General features: G+C 36.7%; 2 protein-coding genes across 3 annotated transcripts in view; both read right to left on the reverse strand.

Annotated features, from left to right (window-relative positions):
• The window catches only part of NEK10 (NIMA related kinase 10), an 82,789-nt gene extending 82,432 nt beyond the window's left edge, over positions 1-357 (reverse strand). Inside the window, 1 exon segment of the mRNA XM_058800420.1 lies at positions 281-357. Within this exon segment, the coding sequence (XP_058656403.1) occupies positions 281-357 (77 nt within the window).
• Positions 358-6,050: 5,693 nt separating this feature from the next.
• The window catches only part of SLC4A7 (solute carrier family 4 member 7), a 46,686-nt gene continuing 30,068 nt past the window's right edge, over positions 6,051-22,668 (reverse strand). The window contains exons 15-24 of one of the 2 annotated variants that reach the window (XM_058810107.1): positions 21,983-22,144; positions 20,931-21,044; positions 20,322-20,483; positions 19,832-20,083; positions 17,578-17,646; positions 16,955-17,128; positions 16,465-16,596; positions 15,576-15,667; positions 13,713-13,820; positions 6,051-10,496 (exon numbers count right to left, since the gene is read on the reverse strand). In XM_058810107.1, the coding sequence (XP_058666090.1) occupies positions 10,415-10,496; positions 13,713-13,820; positions 15,576-15,667; positions 16,465-16,596; positions 16,955-17,128; positions 17,578-17,646; positions 19,832-20,083; positions 20,322-20,483; positions 20,931-21,044; positions 21,983-22,144 (1,347 nt within the window). In that variant the 3' untranslated portion in view covers positions 6,051-10,414. The remainder of the gene's footprint in view (positions 10,497-13,712; positions 13,821-15,575; positions 15,668-16,464; positions 16,597-16,954; positions 17,129-17,577; positions 17,647-19,831; positions 20,084-20,321; positions 20,484-20,930; positions 21,045-21,982; positions 22,145-22,668) is intronic. The other variant, XM_058810116.1, reaches the window with a different exon arrangement.

The following is a 22,668-nucleotide window of genomic DNA, read 5'->3' on the forward strand; positions in this document are numbered from 1 at the left end:
CATAAAAGTATTTCCATAAGTGTAAAAAAGGTCAACAAGCAACAATGCTACTGACAGAAAATAAAGTTTTCTAGCGTTGCCTGGTGTCCACTTTTGCGTACAGCAGAATTCACAGCTTCTCCAGAATGCCTTAAGTCAACATAGGTGTAAATAAACTTTGTGACCAGAGTAACAGTTGTCATGTTTATACTGCACTTCAAATTGAAGCATTCTGCTTTGGCAGCCAGTGTAAATTCCACACGAGTCCCACTGAAGTTCAAAGTAAAACGTCAGATACTACACCTCATAGAGATCCCAGAAGGCTTTTGTTTTTATTGCTTTTGCTGTGCTCTTCAACTTTTTGTCCTGATCAGGCATTGTCATGATAAAACTCTTCCTTAAAAGCAAAGTAGATACAGAGAATTATATCACTGCAGCAAAAGGAACACATGTTTGCTTATAGAATCAACCGATACTGGTTTACTGGTTTTAGACAGAAAAAACCAAAACAACTTTGCCATTTTCTCAGCATGAAGCCTTGGGTATTATATCAGGATATCCTTTGAAATTCCAGATATTAATAAGAAAGCTTTTAACCTAACATACAAAAACCTTGGCTTTCCAACACATGCATAGACAATACTGTCTTGCTCTTTCATGTATTTTTTTATTATGACTTTTCCTTTTATTTAATCTTCTTGCCATTATTTCTCTCTGTGAATTGGCTGCTTATGTTACAGCAATGCTTACAGGCTCTAACATCAAGGTTGTCAACAACAAGCTGTTGTCCAGACAACAGAGAATTTAATAGTCATATTATCCAAATAAACAAGTCAAATGAAGGGTAGAAAAAGGAGGTATCTGACAAAAAACCGAGATGCATACAGTGAGCTGAGAGATGTGATTCTCTCCCTCTACTTGACTCTCCTGAGACCCCACCTGGACTACTGCATGCAGCTCTGGGGCTCCCATCAGCACAACAGGGACCTGCTGGAGTGAGTCTGGAAGGCTGCAAAGAGGATCAGAGGGCTGGAGCACCTCCCCTGCGCTGAGAGAAGCTGAGAGAGGGGGGGTTGTTTGGCCTGGAGAAAAGAAGGCTCCAAGGGAGATATCCAGCAGCAGCCCACTGCCTAAAGAGGTCTACAGAAGAGTTGGAAAGGGACTTTTTACACGGGTATGTGGTGTTAGGACAAGGGGATGATGACTGTACACCAAAAATGTCAGGTTTAGATTATATATCAGGAGGAAATTCTTTACTGTGACGGTGATGAGGTACCAGAACAGGTTGCCCAGAGAAGTTGTGGACATCCCTGGAAGTGTCCAAGGTCAAGCTGGATGGGGCTGTGATCAATCTGCTATATAGTGACAGGTACTTCTGCCATGGCAGAGACTTGTAATTCAATGATCTTAAGGTCTCTTCCAACCTCAACCATTCTGTGAATCTATTGATCACACAGTCTGTCAAAGAATAACAGAAATTTTCAGCAGTTTAGAATCTAGGCCTTCTCAATGTCTTATACCAAACCTACCTGCTTTCCTTGCAGTGGGACACACAGCTTCTTTCCACAGATGAGCAGATCTGTATGGCATGGCCTCATCAGGGCCATTAGCACACATTAAATCCCTGCATAAAAATATTCAATCTGTAGGTCTGACTTCCCACAAAAGCCCTGACCTACTCACTTTTCAGTGCACAACACCTGTTCACTGAAAATCTTCTAAAGCCCTAGAAAAATACAGAAAGACGTGGAAAGAGGATACTCAAGAGGAATCTCTTGCTGCAACAAAAGCAACTATATTGATACAGATCCTTCTCTGAGTGAAAAAAAAAAAAAGAATGGTCAGGCACAGGCTGGGGCTTTAGAATTACCCTGGAGAATTACATACAGCAGTAGCATGGTAGAGCACTTTCAATTTAAAAACCATAGATATAATACCACTGTCTGATCCTTTCCACCTATTTTACTGTTCACTAAACATGGACTGTTTGGATGTTCCCTTTGGTGTGTCCTTAAGAGGATTTTCTGTATCAAACCTGATGGCCTCCTTTTCGTGCAATGTAGAATTCCTCTGCTACTGATTTTTACTTCTCCTCCTCATAAAGGCAAAGAAGAAGAAGAAAACAAAAGCATTGTAAACTACCAGAAGCTGCTCCTTCCCAAATGAACATCAGAGTCATTTTTCCAGTTACACAATCTCACATCATAGAGCTACCCAAAATGCAACTACTGACAGTATGAACTCGTGCACTGTATCAAATCCCTCTCGGAAGTGGCCTGTAAGCCCAGTTCATCCATGTCTAGTCTTTTAAACAAGCCTTTATCCTACTACAGGGAATCATTGCTGTGGATCCACAAGAAACTTCTCTCCTCTCTCCCATGTATCTGCTCAAGAAGGTTATTAAAAAACATCCCAGAATATTTCTGTGGCACCAGTTATTACCAGGGAAGGAATATAAACAGGATTTGTTCCACCACTCAGCAGACAAAACTACTGAGTTCAGACTAAACTGAATGCAGTTTGCTCAAAGCATTTACTTCCTTTGCTTCAAGAGCATTAAAAGTTAAGAGAAGCCATGCACATTGCTAAGCACGTTAAGAATCCTCAGGAGTAAGAATTTCCATGTATTATTTCAGTGACATTCTTATATCATCTCCCCAGTACCCTGTCCATTTGGAATATTACTGAGGCATGACACAATGCAATAAGCACCTCACATTTGCACAGTGGGAAATACTGTGAAACTCACAAATTGTCTACTTGACCATGAGTATCTGTGCATACAGAACAGATTTCAACCAATTAAAGAACAACCAAACCACACACAAATAACTTGTTCATAAGCAAACAGAGTTAAATCTTAAAATTTTTAGCATCCTGTGAAATCCTTGGGTTAACTCTCCAAACCACAAAGAGAAGGATTCCCACTATGGCTAAAATTTAATCCAGAACTGTTAGGTTTTAGTGATTATTTAGAACATTTTACAACTGTCAACCAAACTTACTTTAGGGCTGTCATTCCAATTCTAGTGCTACCTTGGTAAAGATGAAACAGAATAACAGAGGACAAATATTTTAAAGGTTTGTTGCCATTACAGATCTAAAAGTCCCTGTGCAAAATTGAACCTGATAAACATCAAGCCACATTCCCTTCACTGCAGCTGAGAATGAAGGGACACTGGTCACTCAAGGATACAGCACTCACCCAGCTCTGAGGACTCACTCTGAGGTTACCTCTCTGTTTCCTAGAGGCCAACAAGTCAGCACAGGTCAGGAAGAAGCCCTTCAGGAAAGAGGCCAGCTCTGGCCACAAACTGACCCTGCAGTGACCTCTTTAGTCTGTCAGCCCAGCATTATCTCAGATGCACTGGACTGGGAAACCTGATTCAGGTTACAAATAATCTCTCCTACTTTAGCCCTGATTGCCTTGTCTCCAAAGCACTTCTACTGTACAAGGGCAGGGACAACATGCAGAAAGGAGGATTTATCCATGCAGCTTAGAATGTTATGCCCTTCACCTTACTACAGAGATTGGACTAATTAACAGCCAGCTGCCAGTGAAAATGGCTTTCCCCATTCCTTCCCTTCCACCAGCAATTCTCTACTTCTTCAGCTGACCTGACCCAAACCTGAGCCAGTTTAGAGAGCTAAACACACAGAAAACAATACACCTCCATTTATATTGTTACTTTCCTGCCAATTTAGCTCACTGGCACAGATGAGTGCCCCTGCTGACAGGGCAGGAATGCACCAGTGTAAATCAAGGGAGAAGAGCAGAAAGCCCATCAGTAGCCAGTCATTAAATCAGGTAGGTATATTAGCAACATGAGTGAGGGGCAGACAAACAGAAACAACTCAATTTTCCTTCTATCAGCCAGAAACCTGAGAGAAAACAGACATTAATATTTCCTTACCTATTCTCACAGTAATTTGACTTTCTTGAAGTCACCAAGTAAGTTCCCACCCCGTGTTTCTTCTTTACTCGTGCCAGCAGAAATTTCCATGGATTCCATGGAGCCAGGCTATTCACTGTCCTCATAACTATCCCCCTGCTATGACACCAGCCATGAGGAATGTGTAAGAAACACACCAAACAGCTCTCACTAGTTGTGCCAAATAAAAACTGAAATCAGACAACTCTTTTGAAGAACAGAGACACATTAAGAGAAAAATGCCTTTACAGCACAGTCTCATTTAATTCCATTTAAGACAATGGAATTAGAGCAATAGTAATGCATTCATTTTAACTGGAGATAATTACATTTAATTAGTTATGCTGATTCAATTACACAGGAAGAGAGATGCATTCTGACAGCACTGGAATGCAGGACAGGACAAGAAATGCTCCAAGAACCCCGTCAGAAATGAAAGAATCCACATGATGAGAAACAGGAGACAAAGGAATTACCCCAGACTTGATCTGTGGCCCAGCCTAGTATCTGTCCCAGATGACATAAGCACATAAGCTTCAGAAGGTAAAAACAAGCCCCAAAATAAACAAAACCACAAAGAAGTGTTGGAGGATGAATCTACCCCCACTGATTACAATGTAATGGTCTCTTAAACAAGAAGATGTCACATTCCTTAAAATCTTTACTAGCAATAACTAGTGGATACGGACAATTTGTAAGCCAACTAGTTTCTAGATTTTCCCTTGAACTCCTTTCTTAATCACCGCAGTGGCTGAATTCCACTGTCTAATCATACACAGGATAACAGGCTTAGGGTGGATAAAGAAGCAGTAGATATGGTGGCTTTAATAAGACTTTTGATGCTCTTGCTGGATAGGAATGTATCTAATACCCCATCTAATACCATAATCAGGGTCAGATGAAGGTCAGGTGAAAATTCACTTCCTAAAAGAGAAATTAGAAATATATTATTGTTGAAACAGAAATTTATTTCAAACATGGCCAAAATAATGGCAAAGGAAGCATCAAAAGTGATGAAAAATTCCCAAAAGGTACTTTTCCTTATCTAGTCTGGTGGGGAAAAAAGGGACTTCTGGCTGGCTTCCCCTCTTGTTCTCAAAGAGCATGGCAGTTATAACAGATCCCCACCAATGATAGCCTATGTCTAGGAAATTGTATTGAAGAACCCACATAGACAATGTTTGAAGAATATTTCTTTCATTTCATTAACTGAATCAATATGGAAATCCATGTGTTTCTTACACACAAAAACTTCCACACACATATATATGTCTCAATCTTTCTTTAATTAATTCTTTGGAGATTCTCGAAAGGTTAACAAGAGTAAGGTTCTTCCTTGTTTTCCTGACAAATGAAAACATTTAAGCTACTGCTGTTTTGGGATTGTCTTTTGCTTTTTTCTGTTTCCATAAATGGCCAGGCCTATTCTCAGAGTGCTGGGTCCACCAAATGTCAGTCTCTTGGTTAATTTCCGGAGTGTAACTTTCCTCTGTAGAGGAAAGTCTGCCTAAATCCATCCTGTTAAAAAGCAGTTCACATATGTAAGAGAAAAAAGAAAAAAAATAAATAAGTAAATAAAAAGAGAGAGAAAACAAGAGGGGATTTCTGAGGTGTAATGAGCAGCTCAGGTGAGTATCAACTCGAGAGTAACACGTAGCTCTTTGAAGTTCACCCTCTCCGCTCCCACTACCAAGCAGACCTTTATAGGGAATGGTACCGCTATTCCTCAGAGCCTCTGGGAACCACGAGGTCGTTCAATGCCTACCCAGAGCTGGTGAAGGAGCAGGGCTGTGGAGCACGCCATTAAGCGGAACGGGAGGAGGATGGGGACATTGCACCTTCCCTGCCCTGGACTCTCCCGCCCCAGCCCCGCGTCCCCCCGTGTTCCCGTCCCTCCGTCCCGCTCCCCGCGCTCCCTCAGCGGCTCCGCTCCCCCCACCCCGCTCCGCGGCCCGGCCACGGCGACGCTCGCTCCGCCAGGACAGGACCCCTCAGCCAATCGCCTCCCCTCTTCTTGGCCCGCCGGCCAATCGCGAGCCGCCGCGCTGCGCGGCCGGGCGCCGTTGCCATGGGCACGGGGAAGCCCGGCCGGGCCCGGCCCCAGCGCCCCCCGGGCAATGAAAACAGAAGCGGCTCCAATGGAGTCCAGGAGATTGTTTATTGCTTTTACCAACTTTCTGAAACGTTACAAAAGATAATTTTATTCTAGCAGTAATTAAAACAACACAAAGGCTGAATCACATTAAAAACAAGTCTGAGAGTTGTGTTTTCTGTATAAACTGAATATTGATTCTACAGTTGGAATAATGTTTTCATTTGCTTTGGATTTGTTTATAAAGTAAGAAAACGTCACTGTAATTAGAAAAGCAGTCATAAAAAATTCGAACCATACAGTATGTAATCACATTTCAAATAAAGAATATTAAAATCAAAACAGCAGTTCAGCTGCAAAAGCTGAACCTGGAAGACACCTTTGCACAGGAGCATCAGCAACAACAGAAAAGAAAATACAAGAAGTAATGTGTCTTTCCAATAAAATCATTTAGAAAAGTATCGATTTTCAAACTCATTCATTATTCCAAATAAATGTCAACAGATACTAAATTCAATATGAAAGTGTCTTTAGGCAAAGTTCAGTGCCAACTACAAAGTCCTAGAAGTTTTCACTAAAAACATTATAAAATAAAATTGACAAACTTACTGAGCAATTTGCTTTATTTATAGCACTACACTTATGCTGACTCAAAGCAGTGTGCATCTATAGTCTTGAAATTTGTCATAAAATAAATTATGTTGGTATAAACAAAGTATTTCCCACGTTTTACTGTACTTGATAATTTTGTCCTAGATGAGTAATTAAAACATTACTAATCATAAGAAAGCAAAAAGACAACTAAGCCCGCCGTGGTGCTCGCCTGGCAGATTTCATTTGTGAACTGAGAGTCCTGAACCATTCACTTTCTGATTTCCAGAACCTTTGTACAAGACAAACCCTTTAGAGCAGCGCAGGCTCTGCCACGTGACACCCATTTGGTACAGAAATATTTCACAGCCTGTCGAACCTGCCTTTGCAAAGGGCACGAATTAGGAAGTGACTGCATAAAGACGAGATGCAGGTGAAGCAAATGATAACTTACAGGAAAACTTGCATTAAATGAAGAAAAAATGGCCAAGATACTTGGTTGAAAAAGATCCCAAAGCCATTAGGGCACCAAGTTCTACCCTGACAGGTTTTATGATGACAAACTTGGCAATTTGGAACATTTCATGGAACAATTATATAAAATATGATGTTATAGCTGCAAAGTTCATCTAGGAGGAAATTGTTGTTAACTTGGGCATGTGTAAACAGAATGAAAAACGTGTCACTGTAATACATACGAAAATGAGTTTTCTAGAATATAATTTAAACACAAAACTGCATTTTAAGTGATACATTTTAAATGATAATTTAAATGGAGTGGTCAAAAGTAAGACCTAGATTTCATGTAAACATTAATATTTATAAATAAATTAGGAAAAAAAAAAAAAGGAAAAAGAAGGAGGAAAAAAAAAAAAAAAAAAGAGGGACTTCCTGAGGTGGCTCTGCAGCCAGGTACACAGTAGCACTAAGCTCCATTCCAGGAAACCAAGGCATCTATAAAAAGTGCAGGTTGGTTATTTTCCTTTAGCTATTGGAATGGAAATCCATTGGCGTAGTTTTTACAGGGCTTAAGCCCTATGAAAGAAAAAAAAAATAAAAATCAGTGCACAGCAATTGTCACTGCTCTTTTGCATCCATTAAGGCAAAACATCTACATAAAATAAACTACATCCTTAGCTGTCTTATTTTAATCCTATGTGTGACTTTAAAGCAGAGAAGGTATAAAATGGCCACTGAATCACTTAACCATACATTAGCAACAAGGATTTATGTACTTAATACCAGAACTTCTCCTGTTCATATGGGAAGAAAGTGCAAGTATAACTATTGCCCAAGAACACTGGAACTAAAGGTAAACTGGCTTGCCAAGTCATGGTATTTCTGGTACTGATTAAAATATCTACACAATTAAATAAATACGGTGATTAGACTTGTGGGGCTTTGGTTTTGTTTCCTTTCAATGTTACTCAAAATATATCCACCTCCTGTAATAATGACCAAAACTTCTGAAGCAGAAGCCAAATACAAGGTGTGCAGCACCATGGAACCCTGATTTCCAGCATTAAAGAGTTAGAAATCCAAGAGGTTTCTAGTAATTTTTTGGGTCTTTGGAAACTGTTGTAGGACTATGAACAGGAAGCAAAAAATACTACTGAGGACAGAAGTACTGTACTGTGGATGATGCTACATAAAATCCTCAAAATATCTCTTCCCTCCTTGATTCAGAGCAAGAGGTACTTAGTTGTCAACTACTGACATGCAGATGGATGTTGTTAGGGTTTTTTTTAAATAATGTATGAAGTTTTGAGAAACCATCTGCTGTAGTTTCATTGTTATCTCAGTTTGATCAGAGGGAAACCATGGGTTACTTTCTGAAAGAGCATGAAGTCAAACTAAGGCACGAGCTACACTACTAAGAATGCAGGTCATTACACAGTATTGCTCAAACTGGTAATGCAGACCTCTCTTGCTTTGCCACTGACCTGAGCCTGTTATGACAGTTTGGATACCATTATTCATATTGCTGTACACTACGATTTCCTTTCATTAAACTGCCTTCTCAGAATTCAGTTAAATGAAAAAAGGAAAGAAAAAAAAATGTTAAATAATTGCATTACATTTAAAGGGAACAGTAACAGTCCATGTAATGTAAATACTATTTTAAAATGTTTCTATTTATTCCCACTGATTGCCTTATTTTTGTAACATACAGTTACCTTCTCTACAGGTGACACTTGGCTGAAGAGCACCAAAATTCCACCTCAAGTGAGATTTTCAGATAAAGTCTGCCCTCCTCCAGAATCAGCTCCTTTTGCAATCATTGAGAATTTTATCACTTGGTCCATGGTAAAACTCCCAACTCTACCAAAAGCAGCATTAAGCAAACAGCATCTTCTAGTATTAAATGAGCACAGATTCTAATTAAAGTCATTGTAATGCATCCAGAAAGGGCTAGTGGCAATTCAGAATGTAAAGAGATACTGTTGGAAATTAAAGCCAAAAAAACTAAGGCATAAGGCAAAAGAAATATTAAGAATGGAAACTGCGCAGATAAGTCATCAAGATTTTCATTTATATATAAAATTCTCATTATTTCAAATATTATAATGCTAAACACTAGAACTTGAAAGTGTAAGTACAATAAATGCACTGACTGCATCTTTATCAGTGGAGTCCCCCAAAAATCCCATTTACTTTAATAAATGAATATTTATTTTTTCAATTCATCTTACATGATAGAAATTTATACTAATTAAAATAAATAATGTGTTTAAAAATAAGTTGGTGTGCTACCATATATGCCCTTTACAATGGAGAGGATCAGAACTGTACATACAAATACCACAAGCAATTAGTAATCCATAAAATAATACTGATCATAAACCTATTCCAGAATTGAGCTACAACTAATTTAATAAAATACACAGTAAATTAAAAAATGTATTAACCAAGAAATATATTTGATGAAAATATGAAATACTCCAAAATCTTAAAGCTGAGCAAATCAGACACAGAAAATCTATGGGAAAAAATGTAAGCAAAAACAGGAAGAAAAGAATTCAAGAGTACTGACGTGGTAAGTACTTATAATTTCCTATAGACCAATTGCTGCCTGTAAATCCAATTTATATTGTGTAAACATGGAGTGTCCAGAATGGCAAATACTGATTTGGGACATTACTGCACTGCCATTACTGCACTCATACTGCTACTGGACAATAATGAAAACTCAAGAGAATTCAGAAAACCAAAGAAAGCAGCACACCAGGGTATTTAGATACATTTTAAGGCTTAACTAACCACCTGACTTAGGGCTCTAGGCCACTCCTGTAGAGTAGGAGAGACAGAATCCAGAAAACACTAGCATGGAGTGGAGACATAAAACACAGTAGTTCTTGTCAACAGCACATTAACATTTGTTCTATGAAACCACAAAAAAAGTATACCCTGCAAAAACAAGCACTAATTGCCTGCATGGAAAACAAAACTTCTGTGGCGCACATTATAAACAGAGGTATTGCAAAATTTTAAGCAATGTGGACCAGTAATCATCAGCAAAAGCTGATGTAACTTTTATGCACATATTGATTATGGAAAATAATAAGCATTCATTACAGTCTTCCTATTTAAAAATGAAAATAAAATTTCCAATAAAATAAATAGCTGAAGTGTGATTACCACTCATCTTATTTGCTGGGAAAATCTTTGCATTATGCAAGCATATCTACAGTGCCCAAACAAATGGCAGAAATTAAATATCTGTTGCTCCTTAAACTGGAAATCACACTTCCATGGTAAAATATCCTACAGTGATATATATATATACACACAAATATAAGCAATTCCCATTGGTTCCATTCTATAAAGATGTTTCAGCATCCACGTATCTCACAACAGGTGACTTTTCCACTTCTATTTTCACACTTTCTGGTTTTTCAGGGCTGTTTGAAAACAAAGAAGAAAATGTAAAGTCTGGGCCACTTTAGGAAAGGTTAAATTTCAAAAGTTTTATACTTCAAAATGAAACCTGAAAGTATTTACATAAGGATGCTTTTATGATAAGGCACTTCTATTACATTTTAGTAATTGTTAAATAATATTCACAGGAACAGTGACTTAACTTAAAAGAGAGAAAACACCAATATCTCCTTCATAAATACCATATCCAATTCCACTGCTTTTATTGATTTGAAACTGTTCTTGCAAAACTTCTTTAAAAACAAACAAACAAATCCCCAACACAGCCTGCAAAACGGTAAAAATACACAAAAATACATAACAAGCAACATTACTAATACATCTTTATTCCTGGGCAGGGAAACCATCTGTTCACAAGCATGAGAGGACATTTCAGTCTGTTCAAAAGGGGAAACCACACTTCCAACAACAGCAGAGGACAGTAAGAAACCTCTGTAACCTGAACTTTCCTTTCAAGTGAAGCAGAAGACCCAAAAGACAAGTGGTACCTGAACAACTGACACTCTTAGGGACACAGACACTGAACAGTGCCTGACTGAAGGACAATAAGGAATGTCACAAGGTAGTTGGAAGTCAGTAGAAGATGAAATGGAACAGCCTAAGAGGGAGGATGAATTTCAAAAGAGATGACACATCTGTAGAGTTGCTCTTTAAGGAAAAAAATATATTAGAAATTCATGCGAAGAGAAAAATTCTGGGTCTCCTTAGAAGATACAAGTGTGCTGGGACCCCACAGTCTGTAAACTACAATAGATGGCTGAGGAAAAAAGAAAAAGTAATCTGAATCCATTGAGAAAAAGAAAATAAAAAAATAAAACATTGATCTTCTTAAAAATACATGGTTTTTAATAAATCATGCCAAGCCACACAACATGTCATCTGGAATTATAAAAGACATGCCTCCTTTGAACTGCATTAGTATTTGAATATAAATCTGAAAATAGCAGTGCTTACAGAACCATTTTTACCACAGCATTAAATGTCTGTCTGTACCACCAGATGAAGACAGTTAAGCAGAAAAACCTTAGCAGAACTAAAATCAGTAATTTATTGGAAATTACTTTTGAATGACCAGTAGTGACATCTCTGAATCTCAACAGGATGCAAAGAAAGCATAGCAAACACCTCAAAACAGCAACCAATTGAGTTAAGGCTCAAGAAGTCTGCCTTTCAACATTTTCAAGATTAATGCACTATGAGACTGCCTGTTAAAAACCCAGTTCTGGCACCAGTGGTTCTTATTTTCCATTTACAGTTTTAGCAAGTTCCCTACCAAGATGGATTTTTTACTGTACTAAGCTCAAGGAGGGTATGTTATAGAATCAAAGGGAAGTGTCTTATAGCAAAACATAATCAATAGATGGAATAATGAATGCAAAGCTAAGCACAATAAAAAACACTGCAAACTGATCAGAAGCCTGATTCGCTAATATTGCATAAAATCCATACTAACTTAACCTACTCAGGAAACAGGAAAGTGATAGATGAAATTGTACTAAACTAGAACTGCCTGAAAACCAAATCTAAACATTTTCATTCTTCTGGAAAAAGAAATGCAGGCCTGTATCTCTTCAAGCCCTATATGCCCAATGACTATCAGATAATTCACTATAATCATCCATAAATTCTGTAATGGGCTGCTTCTAAGAATTTAGCAAGGAAGAAAACACCTATTAAATAAGGGGGCTGTACTGACACACATACTCTCTTATCTCTTCAATTTGTCTTCTTGATGGTCTCTCTCATGTGGTACTCAAGATTTTTAAATATTTTAATTAATTAATTTAATTAATATTAAATTAAATATTAATTGAAATATTTTATTTAATTAAATATGTGTTTAACATTTTAAAAATGTTTAAACAATTCAGCCTAGACATTCATGGAAAGGGTGCCTGCACTAATGAGTCTCTTAAGGTTTTCCTCTTACAAAACACCTCGAAGTTCTTTCTCTGTCTCCTTTACCCTTGGCTGACCTGCTGTCTGGCCAAAACTGTACTTCCATGCCTTGTTTGGAGCAATGTGTGTGGTGAATAGAAAGATGGTATACAAGTACTAGGTCACTACTGGTGCTTCCAGCAGGACCTAAGATGGCTTGGACAGAGCCATGAACAGAGTATGCTCTCTATGGAATGCTCCAGCCTTGCACAGAGCATGAACACTCCCTCCTCATCATGAACACTTTCACTGAGATGTAATTTTATACAAAACCTGACAAATTTGTATCTCTCAAATATGTCTTCCTCAGACAGAATTGGCTGAAAAGGATCAGCCAATAGAAGATGCATACAATAGACAACAGGACTGCTTAGGTTTAGTTTTCTGAGGCAAAAATGCCCATTCTCCCCATTCCTACATAAAAACTGCTAAGCAATAGTGGCATGGATGATGAGCAGTCCCCAGATAAAAGTTCCTATAAATCACAAGCCTTTCAGGAATTTATACTGCACAAATACTCACATCTTGGCTTGTTTCCCTAGACAGATTCAGCTAGACAGGGAATAAATCAGGATAAAATAGCAGAATGATACATCACACTCAGACTTTGTTCTTTGATGGGGAGCTCACAGAGAAGAAAGGCTACTGGCCAGCATAGAAGGTAAGTGTCAGCTTACAGGGAAAGTTCAGAGCACTGAGGGCTCATGATCTGTCCATATACTTCACTGAAGTATATTTCAGTGAAGATAGGGTCTGAGACAGGTTCAATTTTTAGATATTTAAAATGAGTTGAGGAAAAGCAATCCAAGCAACACACTCCCCCACAAAAACAGAACCTAGGGCAGTACAAAGCAACACTGAAAGTGCTGGACTTACTTTGTATTCTCACTGGAATTTGTATTATTGAGCATCAAACCACTCTCATGCTTATATACATACTAGTACTTAGAAACCCTAAGCTCATCAGAGTAATAAACACTTGTATTAAGTAAATAGTAATTTTAAAATTACTATTTAAAATAATACATTAACAAAATAGCAAGAAAATAATTCCTTATAGAAACTGATAAAATCAGAGTAAAGAGGAAAAATTAAGCTCAAATTCAAAGTCTTCTAAAGTAAGAAGTCAGTAACTCAGATTCATAGACCACATTTTTTTTTAAGATATAGTTCAATAAATACAAGTATGGCTGATAAACACAAGACAATTAGTTAGAAAAGGTGTGAGTAATTATAGCTACCTCAGGTTAGCTCTGGTTACTTTGGCATTCTCAGTACTCATGGCAAGAGCCTTCCACTGTGCAGTTTTGGCCATTTCGTCTGATATGTTTACAACTGAGGGATCAGTGCTAAAGAACAAACATACTTTCAGGTTAGTATTCAATTCCTTGCAACACTATTATACTTACTGTCACTCATCATTTACATCAGTTGTGCCTTCTTTCAATATTTACACAGCCACAAGTTGAGTTCACCTCTTAAAAGTATACTTCAACAAAAAACTGAAAATTTAACTAACCAGCACTACCATAATGACATAGCATCTCAAAACAGTTTTTCACATAGATACCAGTAAGATATTGAGAAAACTTGAGAGGTAACCCATACCTAGGTTCAGAAAATTATTTTGCATGCCAAGAAATAATGAATTGAATCACACTGTTGTGCTAAAGCTTTCATGGATCAGTTACTTTAAGTGGCTTCTAGGAAATAATCAAGGGCAAAAGAGCAAAGGTTAATAAAATTTCGAAAATTTAAGTGAGATTTGAAACTATTAAAAATCTAGAAATTCCAATTATCTTGACAGATAAGTTTTGCTTTTTTTTTCTCAAAAGCCTAATTAGATATTTTGCAAGGTTATTTTGTCAGACCACCCCCCTCCCAAGTGTTGCAGAAGATAAGTTTACCTTCACAGATGTAAAGATGTTAAAGCCTATTTCCACTTTTGTCCTGCACACAGTTCTATGTGAAGCAGACTCAGGTGCTGCCTGTACGTCTGCTTTCTGTTCTGTTCCACATTTAAGCTTCAGAATCTATCCCAGGTCATCTCTAAGTTTTTCAAATGGCAGAAAAAACTTTCAAAGCCATTCTTCCTCAGGGATCCCACAAGACATATAAGGCAGCAGAATACATACAAAACACACACACAGTTGATGAAGTCCCACCTCTACTGTGAGAGCAATTAGCAACTCAAATGTTTTTTTAAAGAGCTTTAGCATTTTCATTTGAGTTGCTTAAGTCTGATTAAGCCTGCTCTCAGAGCAGACAACAGCACTCAGCAGAAATATCTGTCTAATCCAAATTTCTGTCTGTTCCCAACTCTCATCAGGGCATACCTGGTACTACCCTAGATCCATAGGAAAGCAAATTTTTAACCTAGGAACCCTTAGTATTAGAGACAAAAAGAAAACCTGTAAGCTATTCATCTGTCACATCTTAAACTTGTGTTGGAACAGTTGAGAACACCTGACCACTCAGCTAAATACAACCCCAGTAAGGGAGACACCAAATGAGGCAAAATGCCTATCAAAGGTGAAAGAATTTCCATGACTGAAATTCCAGTACCTCCTTTTCTGGAAGAGAATCTATTTGTATATTTATGTTCAGAAAATAACATTTTAAAGTAAAAATGGTTGCCTGTACAACGGGTTTTTTGTACCACACAGATTACGACTTTAGCTTTTGCTTAGGTAAACCAAATAATTACACACTTAGATTTCTTCTGCAAAACCCAAGTGGCTGGCAAACACATGGCTCAACTGATGCTATTAGTTGCTTAATGCTCAGTATTTCATGCACAGTAGCACACAAATATTCCATCAAAACTGACCAAGGATGCTTCTTCACCTTTAGTACAGCTGGTCGAAATTGAGTCATCTGATCTGTTCAAGATGGTCATGTAAATTTATAATTAAGATGCAGTTTTAAAGAACAATGCAGTATAAAAACACTAATGTAGCACCACGAGATATATATTCCTATTTCCTAATCATGGCTAAGCTACCAGCTTGGGGAAAAATTATTTCAACTCATACACAACCAACTTAATATAAAGCAAATTTTGGGCTCTGATAAAAGAATTTTTAAACAGACACATTTTATACCTGTATTTCAGGGTTTTTACAGGAAAATCTATATTTGCTTCTCCATATGCAAGGTGTACACTGTCATGGTCTGAAAACATTCTCTCTGCTTCCTGTAAATTCCAAGTAAGAAGTTTGTAAAATTACTCACATAGCAGAAACCACAGTAGTATCTCAATTTATTCAGTTATCATCTCAACTTATTCAAGTTATATGACAGGTATTCCATAGGGGTAAAAGGCACTTCTGCATAGATACCACAGTTGAACGCAGGAGACAGAGATTATGACCTTTCCTCCTTGAAGTGTCTTATTAAGGGAGGGGACATGGGAGACTGGGGAAGGGGGGTGTTACATACAAGCTTTGCAAGGAATTCATCTAGGTGGTGCACAGAAAGGCAGGACTTTCATGGATAAGTTCCAGAAGCTATATTACTGTATTTTTGGTAACTAGCAGTTGCACTAAATGACAGCTCCACAAACAGACACACAAAATGTCCCTGATATTATGAACACTTTTGTGACTAATTTAAGCAGAATAAAGAAATCCTACTCCACTACTTCCCTCTCCCTCTCCTTTCTCTCCATTTTCTTTCCTTCTAATCTGATGAAAGACCAAAAAACCCAACATTTTTGTGCTAACAACTGCTTCTTTCCACTTTGCTTGAAAATTCTGATCACAAATAAAAATCATACTTTGTAATAGCATAATTGAAACAGAGACTTAATTCCTTAACCAGCAGCAACTGTTCCTCTAGTAAAGAATTTAATTTCTTAAGTAAGTGAAGAATTTCAAAATATGTATCTGGTATATAAGGTCATATGCTCAGGTCACATAGTATTATTTTAAATTGCATTAGGTATTTCCTAGAAATTTACAACATGCTCAGTTTGATTGTTTTCACACTTACTTCTTTCTCTTTTATCTTTTCATCATCTTCTGTCTTCTTTTTACTTTCTGGCATAAGATCATCAAGCCAGCTAAGATCTTTTTTGGTGAAACACAAATCCATGAGCTTGCGAACGAACACTAATGCTAGAACCTAAAGGGAACCACACAAAAAATACTTTATATATTAAACTATTCAAATGAACAAAAATGCACACACACTTTCAGAACACTCAGAATCTGTAAATGAAGCCCTTTTTTCTAGTACTAGATTTCATCTTACCCCAAAGGTAAATAATTTCCACTTTCCGTAGCCATTCACATCTGAATTGCTTGTTATCAGGAAATGAGAAGTCTCTGTGTTTCAAAAGTGAACAGCTTGTACTACAGGGGCTTTTTGTTTCTTTCCCACTTCCTTCTTTCTTAAAGGCAGCAAGCATCTTCTGAAGAGACTCTGAATAATACGTGCAGTCTTGTATAAAAATTATTAACTGACAAACCAGAAAACTTACCATCATAGGGAAAACAACAGCAGCTGCAGAGGCTTTGATCACCCACAAGAGAACTAGACAAGTGAGCTGAACAACTGTAAAGATATGGACCTTCCACAGTGGCACATAACGTAGATAAATCAGGTCAGGTTGATGTTTGGCAGGCATTCCAAACAGTTTTATACGGTCAAAAAACTGCATGGGAAAATAAAAGCATTCTTCAGTTAATTATTTTTTGCCTCTCCAGAAGAAAATTAATGATTTTATGAGACTACAGAAATGTAAAATAATCCCAAATTAAATACAAATGAAAGACAGTGAACATTCAAGGGGGTGGAACTGTGGACTGTTTTGCAGGGGTCGGTGATGCCCCCCCCCCCCCCCCAATAAAAAAAAATTCCAGAATATTTCAGAAAATTTGTTTCTTAGCTACGCTATTGAAAGAATAAATAAAAAAGAACTGTCAAGTGAAGACATAATATTGTAAGAGCAAATACTTGAACATGACACTCCGGAAATTATCCTATATGCTATTCAGAAAATATGGAACAACTTTATTGTGGCTCACATAATGCAGGGTGTTACAGCTTCCTTTTCATTCAGTGTTAAACAAAAGTGAACTGCTTGTTAAAATCAGACTTTACCTGAATCCCTTTTAATGAAGATACTCCCATGTAAAGAAAGACACCATACAAAACTGGCATTGGAATAAACTAGGGGGGAAAAAACACCCACAGTTAAAAGTGGAATCAACATGACATAAGAGAGCAGTCCATATGAGTGAAAGGCACAGACCAAATTATTTTTTACTTTATATTTTACTTAAGTGAAATCTGAAGACCTTTATTAAAAAGAATACATATGTATCATTGAGCAGCAAAAAAAATCTAGAACTAACAAGGTTATCATCAGGATAAAAAAGCAGTTCTGCCTTGACTGCTCACTCACTCAATTTTCTGGGTTGCAAGAAAAATTTCTATTCATGCTAAATATACTGCTTTATGCTGCTGTTTGACAGGAACTGTATCAAGACTACTGTATTCTGTACAACTTCATTAAATTGCCACATTAAGTTTTACTTCTGAACACCTGGAACAGACAATACAAAAACCTCACCATACCTACTGAGCTATGATAATCTGCTAATTATTCAGAACTAAGTTTTGCTTCAGTAAGAAGACCAATTTAAAGCTTATTAAAATAATATTTCTAATAATTTAAATTGTAATATATAATAGCTTATATAATTTTATACAGTGTGATTTTCTATTTTGATATAACTTAAAGCTTACTAAGATAACAAAGTTGTCCACTGATTTCAGTGGCACTTGCATCAACCCTCTGCAGTGAAGCCTTCTTTGCTCCTGAATTCATTAAGCTTCCAAGTAAAGGACAGCCAAGATACACCATGAAATTTTAATAAAAACTGCTGCTATCAAGACTGAACAAAATCCTTTATTTAAACAGTGTGAAATAAAACTATGCCTTAGGGATTCATGATGTATGTGTGTGTGTGGCTAGTGTCTTCACTGTAAGTTGTGAAATTTGATATAGTGTCTTCTATTGCATTAAATCAGTATAAATCCACACATGGAACAAAAGCACAACAACTGTCAGATGCAAGGCTTTGTTCTCCTTACTTCTTTTGAACAATAACAGTCATTCACACTGAAAAAGAAAAACATTTCTTAAAAGCAAAGAGTTATAATTTAATTCCTATTACCCTGGGCCCATTAACCAAAAAGTACTCATTTCTATGAACAAAAAGTTAAAATATGGGATTTAAAACACTTTACTTCAGCAACCACCACTTATAGTTTTTGCTTTTGAGCAACAATAAAACTATTTCAGTGTTTCTGCTTTTGATTCTGATTATTCACATTATACAGCTGAGCTCTTGGTAACTTTAATGAGAGACTGTCAAATCTGAATTTTTTTTTAGTAACTGCAATGGTCTTATTTTTTACGGAACTTTACATTCTTTAATAGATATACAAATGGTCAACTATTTAAAATTTATAATACATAACTACTTATTAAACTATAGCTGCATATTTACAGGATTATTCTTTCCCATTATCTAAATTTGAGAAGCTGCATTTCTTACGAAATTACTTGAGATCTTTCTTTGCTTATACAGACTTTTACAAAGCTCTTTAGAAATACCAGCAGTTACGCAGTTATCTGCATTTCTGACAACAAAAAAGATAATTCTTTCATTTCTCCTTTTAACTACTGGATTTGAAACAACAAAGTAGAAGTTGAACAGATTTTAGTAAATCTGAGCAAAATCCAACTGAATTTTCTTCCAATAGTCATTGAAAGGTCACTAGGGATATAAATTAGGAGATAAAGTGTAATCTGATGCTACAACACAACTGCAAAATCACCATTATAGTGTGATCATGTATAAAATAATCTTGACACTCTAAGAACCAAATTAAGTTTATTAAGCTGAAGAACAAGAAGGGAAAAATGGAATTTCTCCCTTTTAAAGCAATGTTTCTGCTCCTTCTGCTACACTATATTACTTCTACTCAAGTAGCTTTACTTCTTTATCACACTCCTTTTCTCTCTCCATTTAAGCACTTACATAAAAACTGCAGGTTTTAGGTAACATGAACTGGAAAAACTAAAAAAATGTTGGCAAGAAAAATCAAGTAAAACAGGAAAAGGTTGCTTTCTTCACTACTCGCTACATTCCTAGCTTTCTCAGATTTCGTTTTCTTGCATCCTTCCATAGTGTTTCTATTCAACTAACATCTGTTGCTAAAAAAGCAATTTGAGAATGAGTCCAGGCATATCTTACTTAAAATAAAAGAACTTTCTCACATTATGAAATGCTAAATCACAACATCAATAGCACAAAGAAAATATTTTGGAAAAACTCTCTTTTACCTTTAACACAGAGGTCATGGACACTGACGTCCCCATCAGCACAAAAATCATCAATCCTGTCACTCGCTGCTCCCGGATTCCCAAAAACTTTGGTCGTTCTCCTGGTGCTGAGCATTGAGATTCAACTTTCAGGCTGTTAACATGACTTATAGACAGGACAGTTGCAGCAACAAACCACGGTAAGCCCATGATAGAACATATTCCCAACATAATACCAACCATGAGCAGATCAAGATGATAACCACAGCCTTTCTGTAAAATTAAGCAAACAAATAACTTGAAAAACTTTCTATTTATATGATCATACTTCTAATTCAGCAGGTGAATACAACTGCAAAAGTCAGATACTTTGAGAGTATCCACAAAATTATATTTGTTCTTGATTAGTCAATTTATATTTAGCAGCTGATGGTAATTTCACAAATTTGCAGAATGAATCTGATTTTAAGTAACTTACACAACATTAGACTTCCATAAAAAGGACTTTTACCTTCAGTTTATGCTCTTTCCTGTTTATAATAACAGCTGTTATTTGTTGATCCATGAAAATGAGAATGGTACAGAGTAAAGCAGGAAGAGCAGCAACCAAGAGTGTCCACCAAGGATTGTGTCCAAGAGGATCTATGAACCATCCTCGATCTTTTCGGGTGGGCTGAAAAAAGGACACCAACCCGTCAACAAGGAGAATTAAATGACTAAAATAGAATGCAGATTTTATCATTACAAACAGTTTCAATGAACAACAGATCAGTCCCTTAAGTATACGTTTAGGTTATCTTCCAATGGCTTTGACCAAAAGACTGATTTAGTAGTTACAGGTGAACATGGCATTTATATGGGAAAAATCAAAACAAATCCATTTGATTCCTTCATTTTGTACATTTACACAAAAGAATCCTTTCCTTTCAGTAATAATATAAAACATAAATTTTTCTGTCAGATGAGACATACATCCAAAACAGAAAAGAGAAACTACTTGATCAACCACATTGTAATCAAAAAAGAGAAACTTCTGTTTCTGTACGATTTGATTGTTCTACTGTTCATAAAACTTCAATCATTTTAAAAGTTATGTTTTTCAAAAGGTTTTGTTTCTTACCTCAAACTTCTCTGGAACACGAAGCTTAGGAGAAGGTACTCCTACAAGATAGTCAATCAAAACCATGGTTACTATGGTCAGAAATACTGCAAAGTCGCTGATGGTGGAACGCACCTATAAAGAAAAGACTTGTGTTAAGTCTTGCTTTTTCAACACTATAATTTCCATGTGTAGAAAGATGATTTTCTCCTCTACAAAAAGTGAGGTTTATTTATATTATACTACCACTGAACATTATCTACTTTTTCTTGTTACTTTCAAATTTAAGCTGCCTGCCAGCACAGTATGAAGTTGCAGAAGACAAGTATTCCATACAGCTGTTCACTCATTTAAAAGTGGACTACTGCAAGAGGCAAATTACTTTAAACAACTCCACAATCTTCCTTCTCCTCTCAATCCCATTAGGAGGCTCAGCCATCACAGCTAGTTCCTGGTACCTTAGGTCAGTAATATTCATACTTTCATGTTTTAATCAATAGGAGGCGGATAATTTGCAATACATTCATATTATCAAAGATAACTTTATTAAACATTAGGAAGACATTACAGGGATGAGTTGAGGTTTATAGCAGATCTAACCACTTCATTTTGCCTAACAGAAGTTACATAAATCAATCTCAAAAGAAGCATCACATTAACTTCTATTAGAAATAGCAATCCCCTGAGGAACCACTCTAAACCCAATAGACATCAGTGGTTTGGGGAAAGTAATTAATTGCTTTGTTTGGCTACGTGAGGAAAAGAGCCGCAATATTGTCTCTACTAATGATGCCTGGCAATACTGATTAATGTGAGGAGATGGACTGCTTAGATCTTTCAAAGTTTAGAATATCTTGTTTTAATTCTACAAAAATACAGAATAAACACCAAATTTTTGCAGATTATTTCTTTCCTCAAATGTCCTAAACTTTGTAATTATTAGCTGAATTTTGGGTTTTCATTTCCTTTCCTGTCTTAAAAGAAACTTCTCAAGACAGAATTCAACTCCATTAAATTATATCAAGGTGTATATATTACAAGGTAACAATAGTCTAGTCTCTAATCAGAATTACCTTAGTTGGGAAATAGCGTTTGGTCTTGAATTTCTTAAGGAAAGAGGAGAGGAAAAATGTTGCAAAAAATAGTATGACAGACCAGAAAAGAACATCTGGAATATATGGTCCGTGATGGCCACAAGCTGATCCACGAAACACACCATGATATTCTAAACATTCCTGCAAAGAGAAAAACTCTTCATAAGTCTGTTTTATTAATTCAGTACATTCAACGAAGCTTCCAACTTTTCTATATAAAACACATTTGAGAAAGTCCATAATTCCAACAAGGGTTTCTTTCCTTCATGACTACCTCACCCTGGAAAAGCCAGACGTGTGCTGTCTGTTCCAGAAAAGCCACAGTAGCCACCACTGATTATTTCAGGATGCCAAAAATGCTGAGAGATGTCCAAGAAGAAACAATTTCTTAACAGTCACATTACTTCTATTCTGTTTTTCAATGCAGGAAAAGCAGAATATCCAACATCAACTTTAGCTAACAAACATAAAAAAGGATCTCCTTGGTTTCTCCAATCTCTTAGACTTTGTTTTGCTCAGTTATGGGAAAAAACAGTCTTATAAAATAAGATTACCCAAACTTTAAGAAAACATTACTAGCAAAGTAGGAAAGCATCGTAAATAATGGATTTAAATAAAAAAGAAAACAAAATCAGATGACAGCTATCCAAAAGACTTACTAAAAT

The sequence above is a fragment of the Ammospiza caudacuta genome, chromosome 1 (assembly GCF_027887145.1).
Source record: "Ammospiza caudacuta isolate bAmmCau1 chromosome 1, bAmmCau1.pri, whole genome shotgun sequence".
Lineage (NCBI taxonomy): Eukaryota > Metazoa > Chordata > Aves > Passeriformes > Passerellidae > Ammospiza > Ammospiza caudacuta.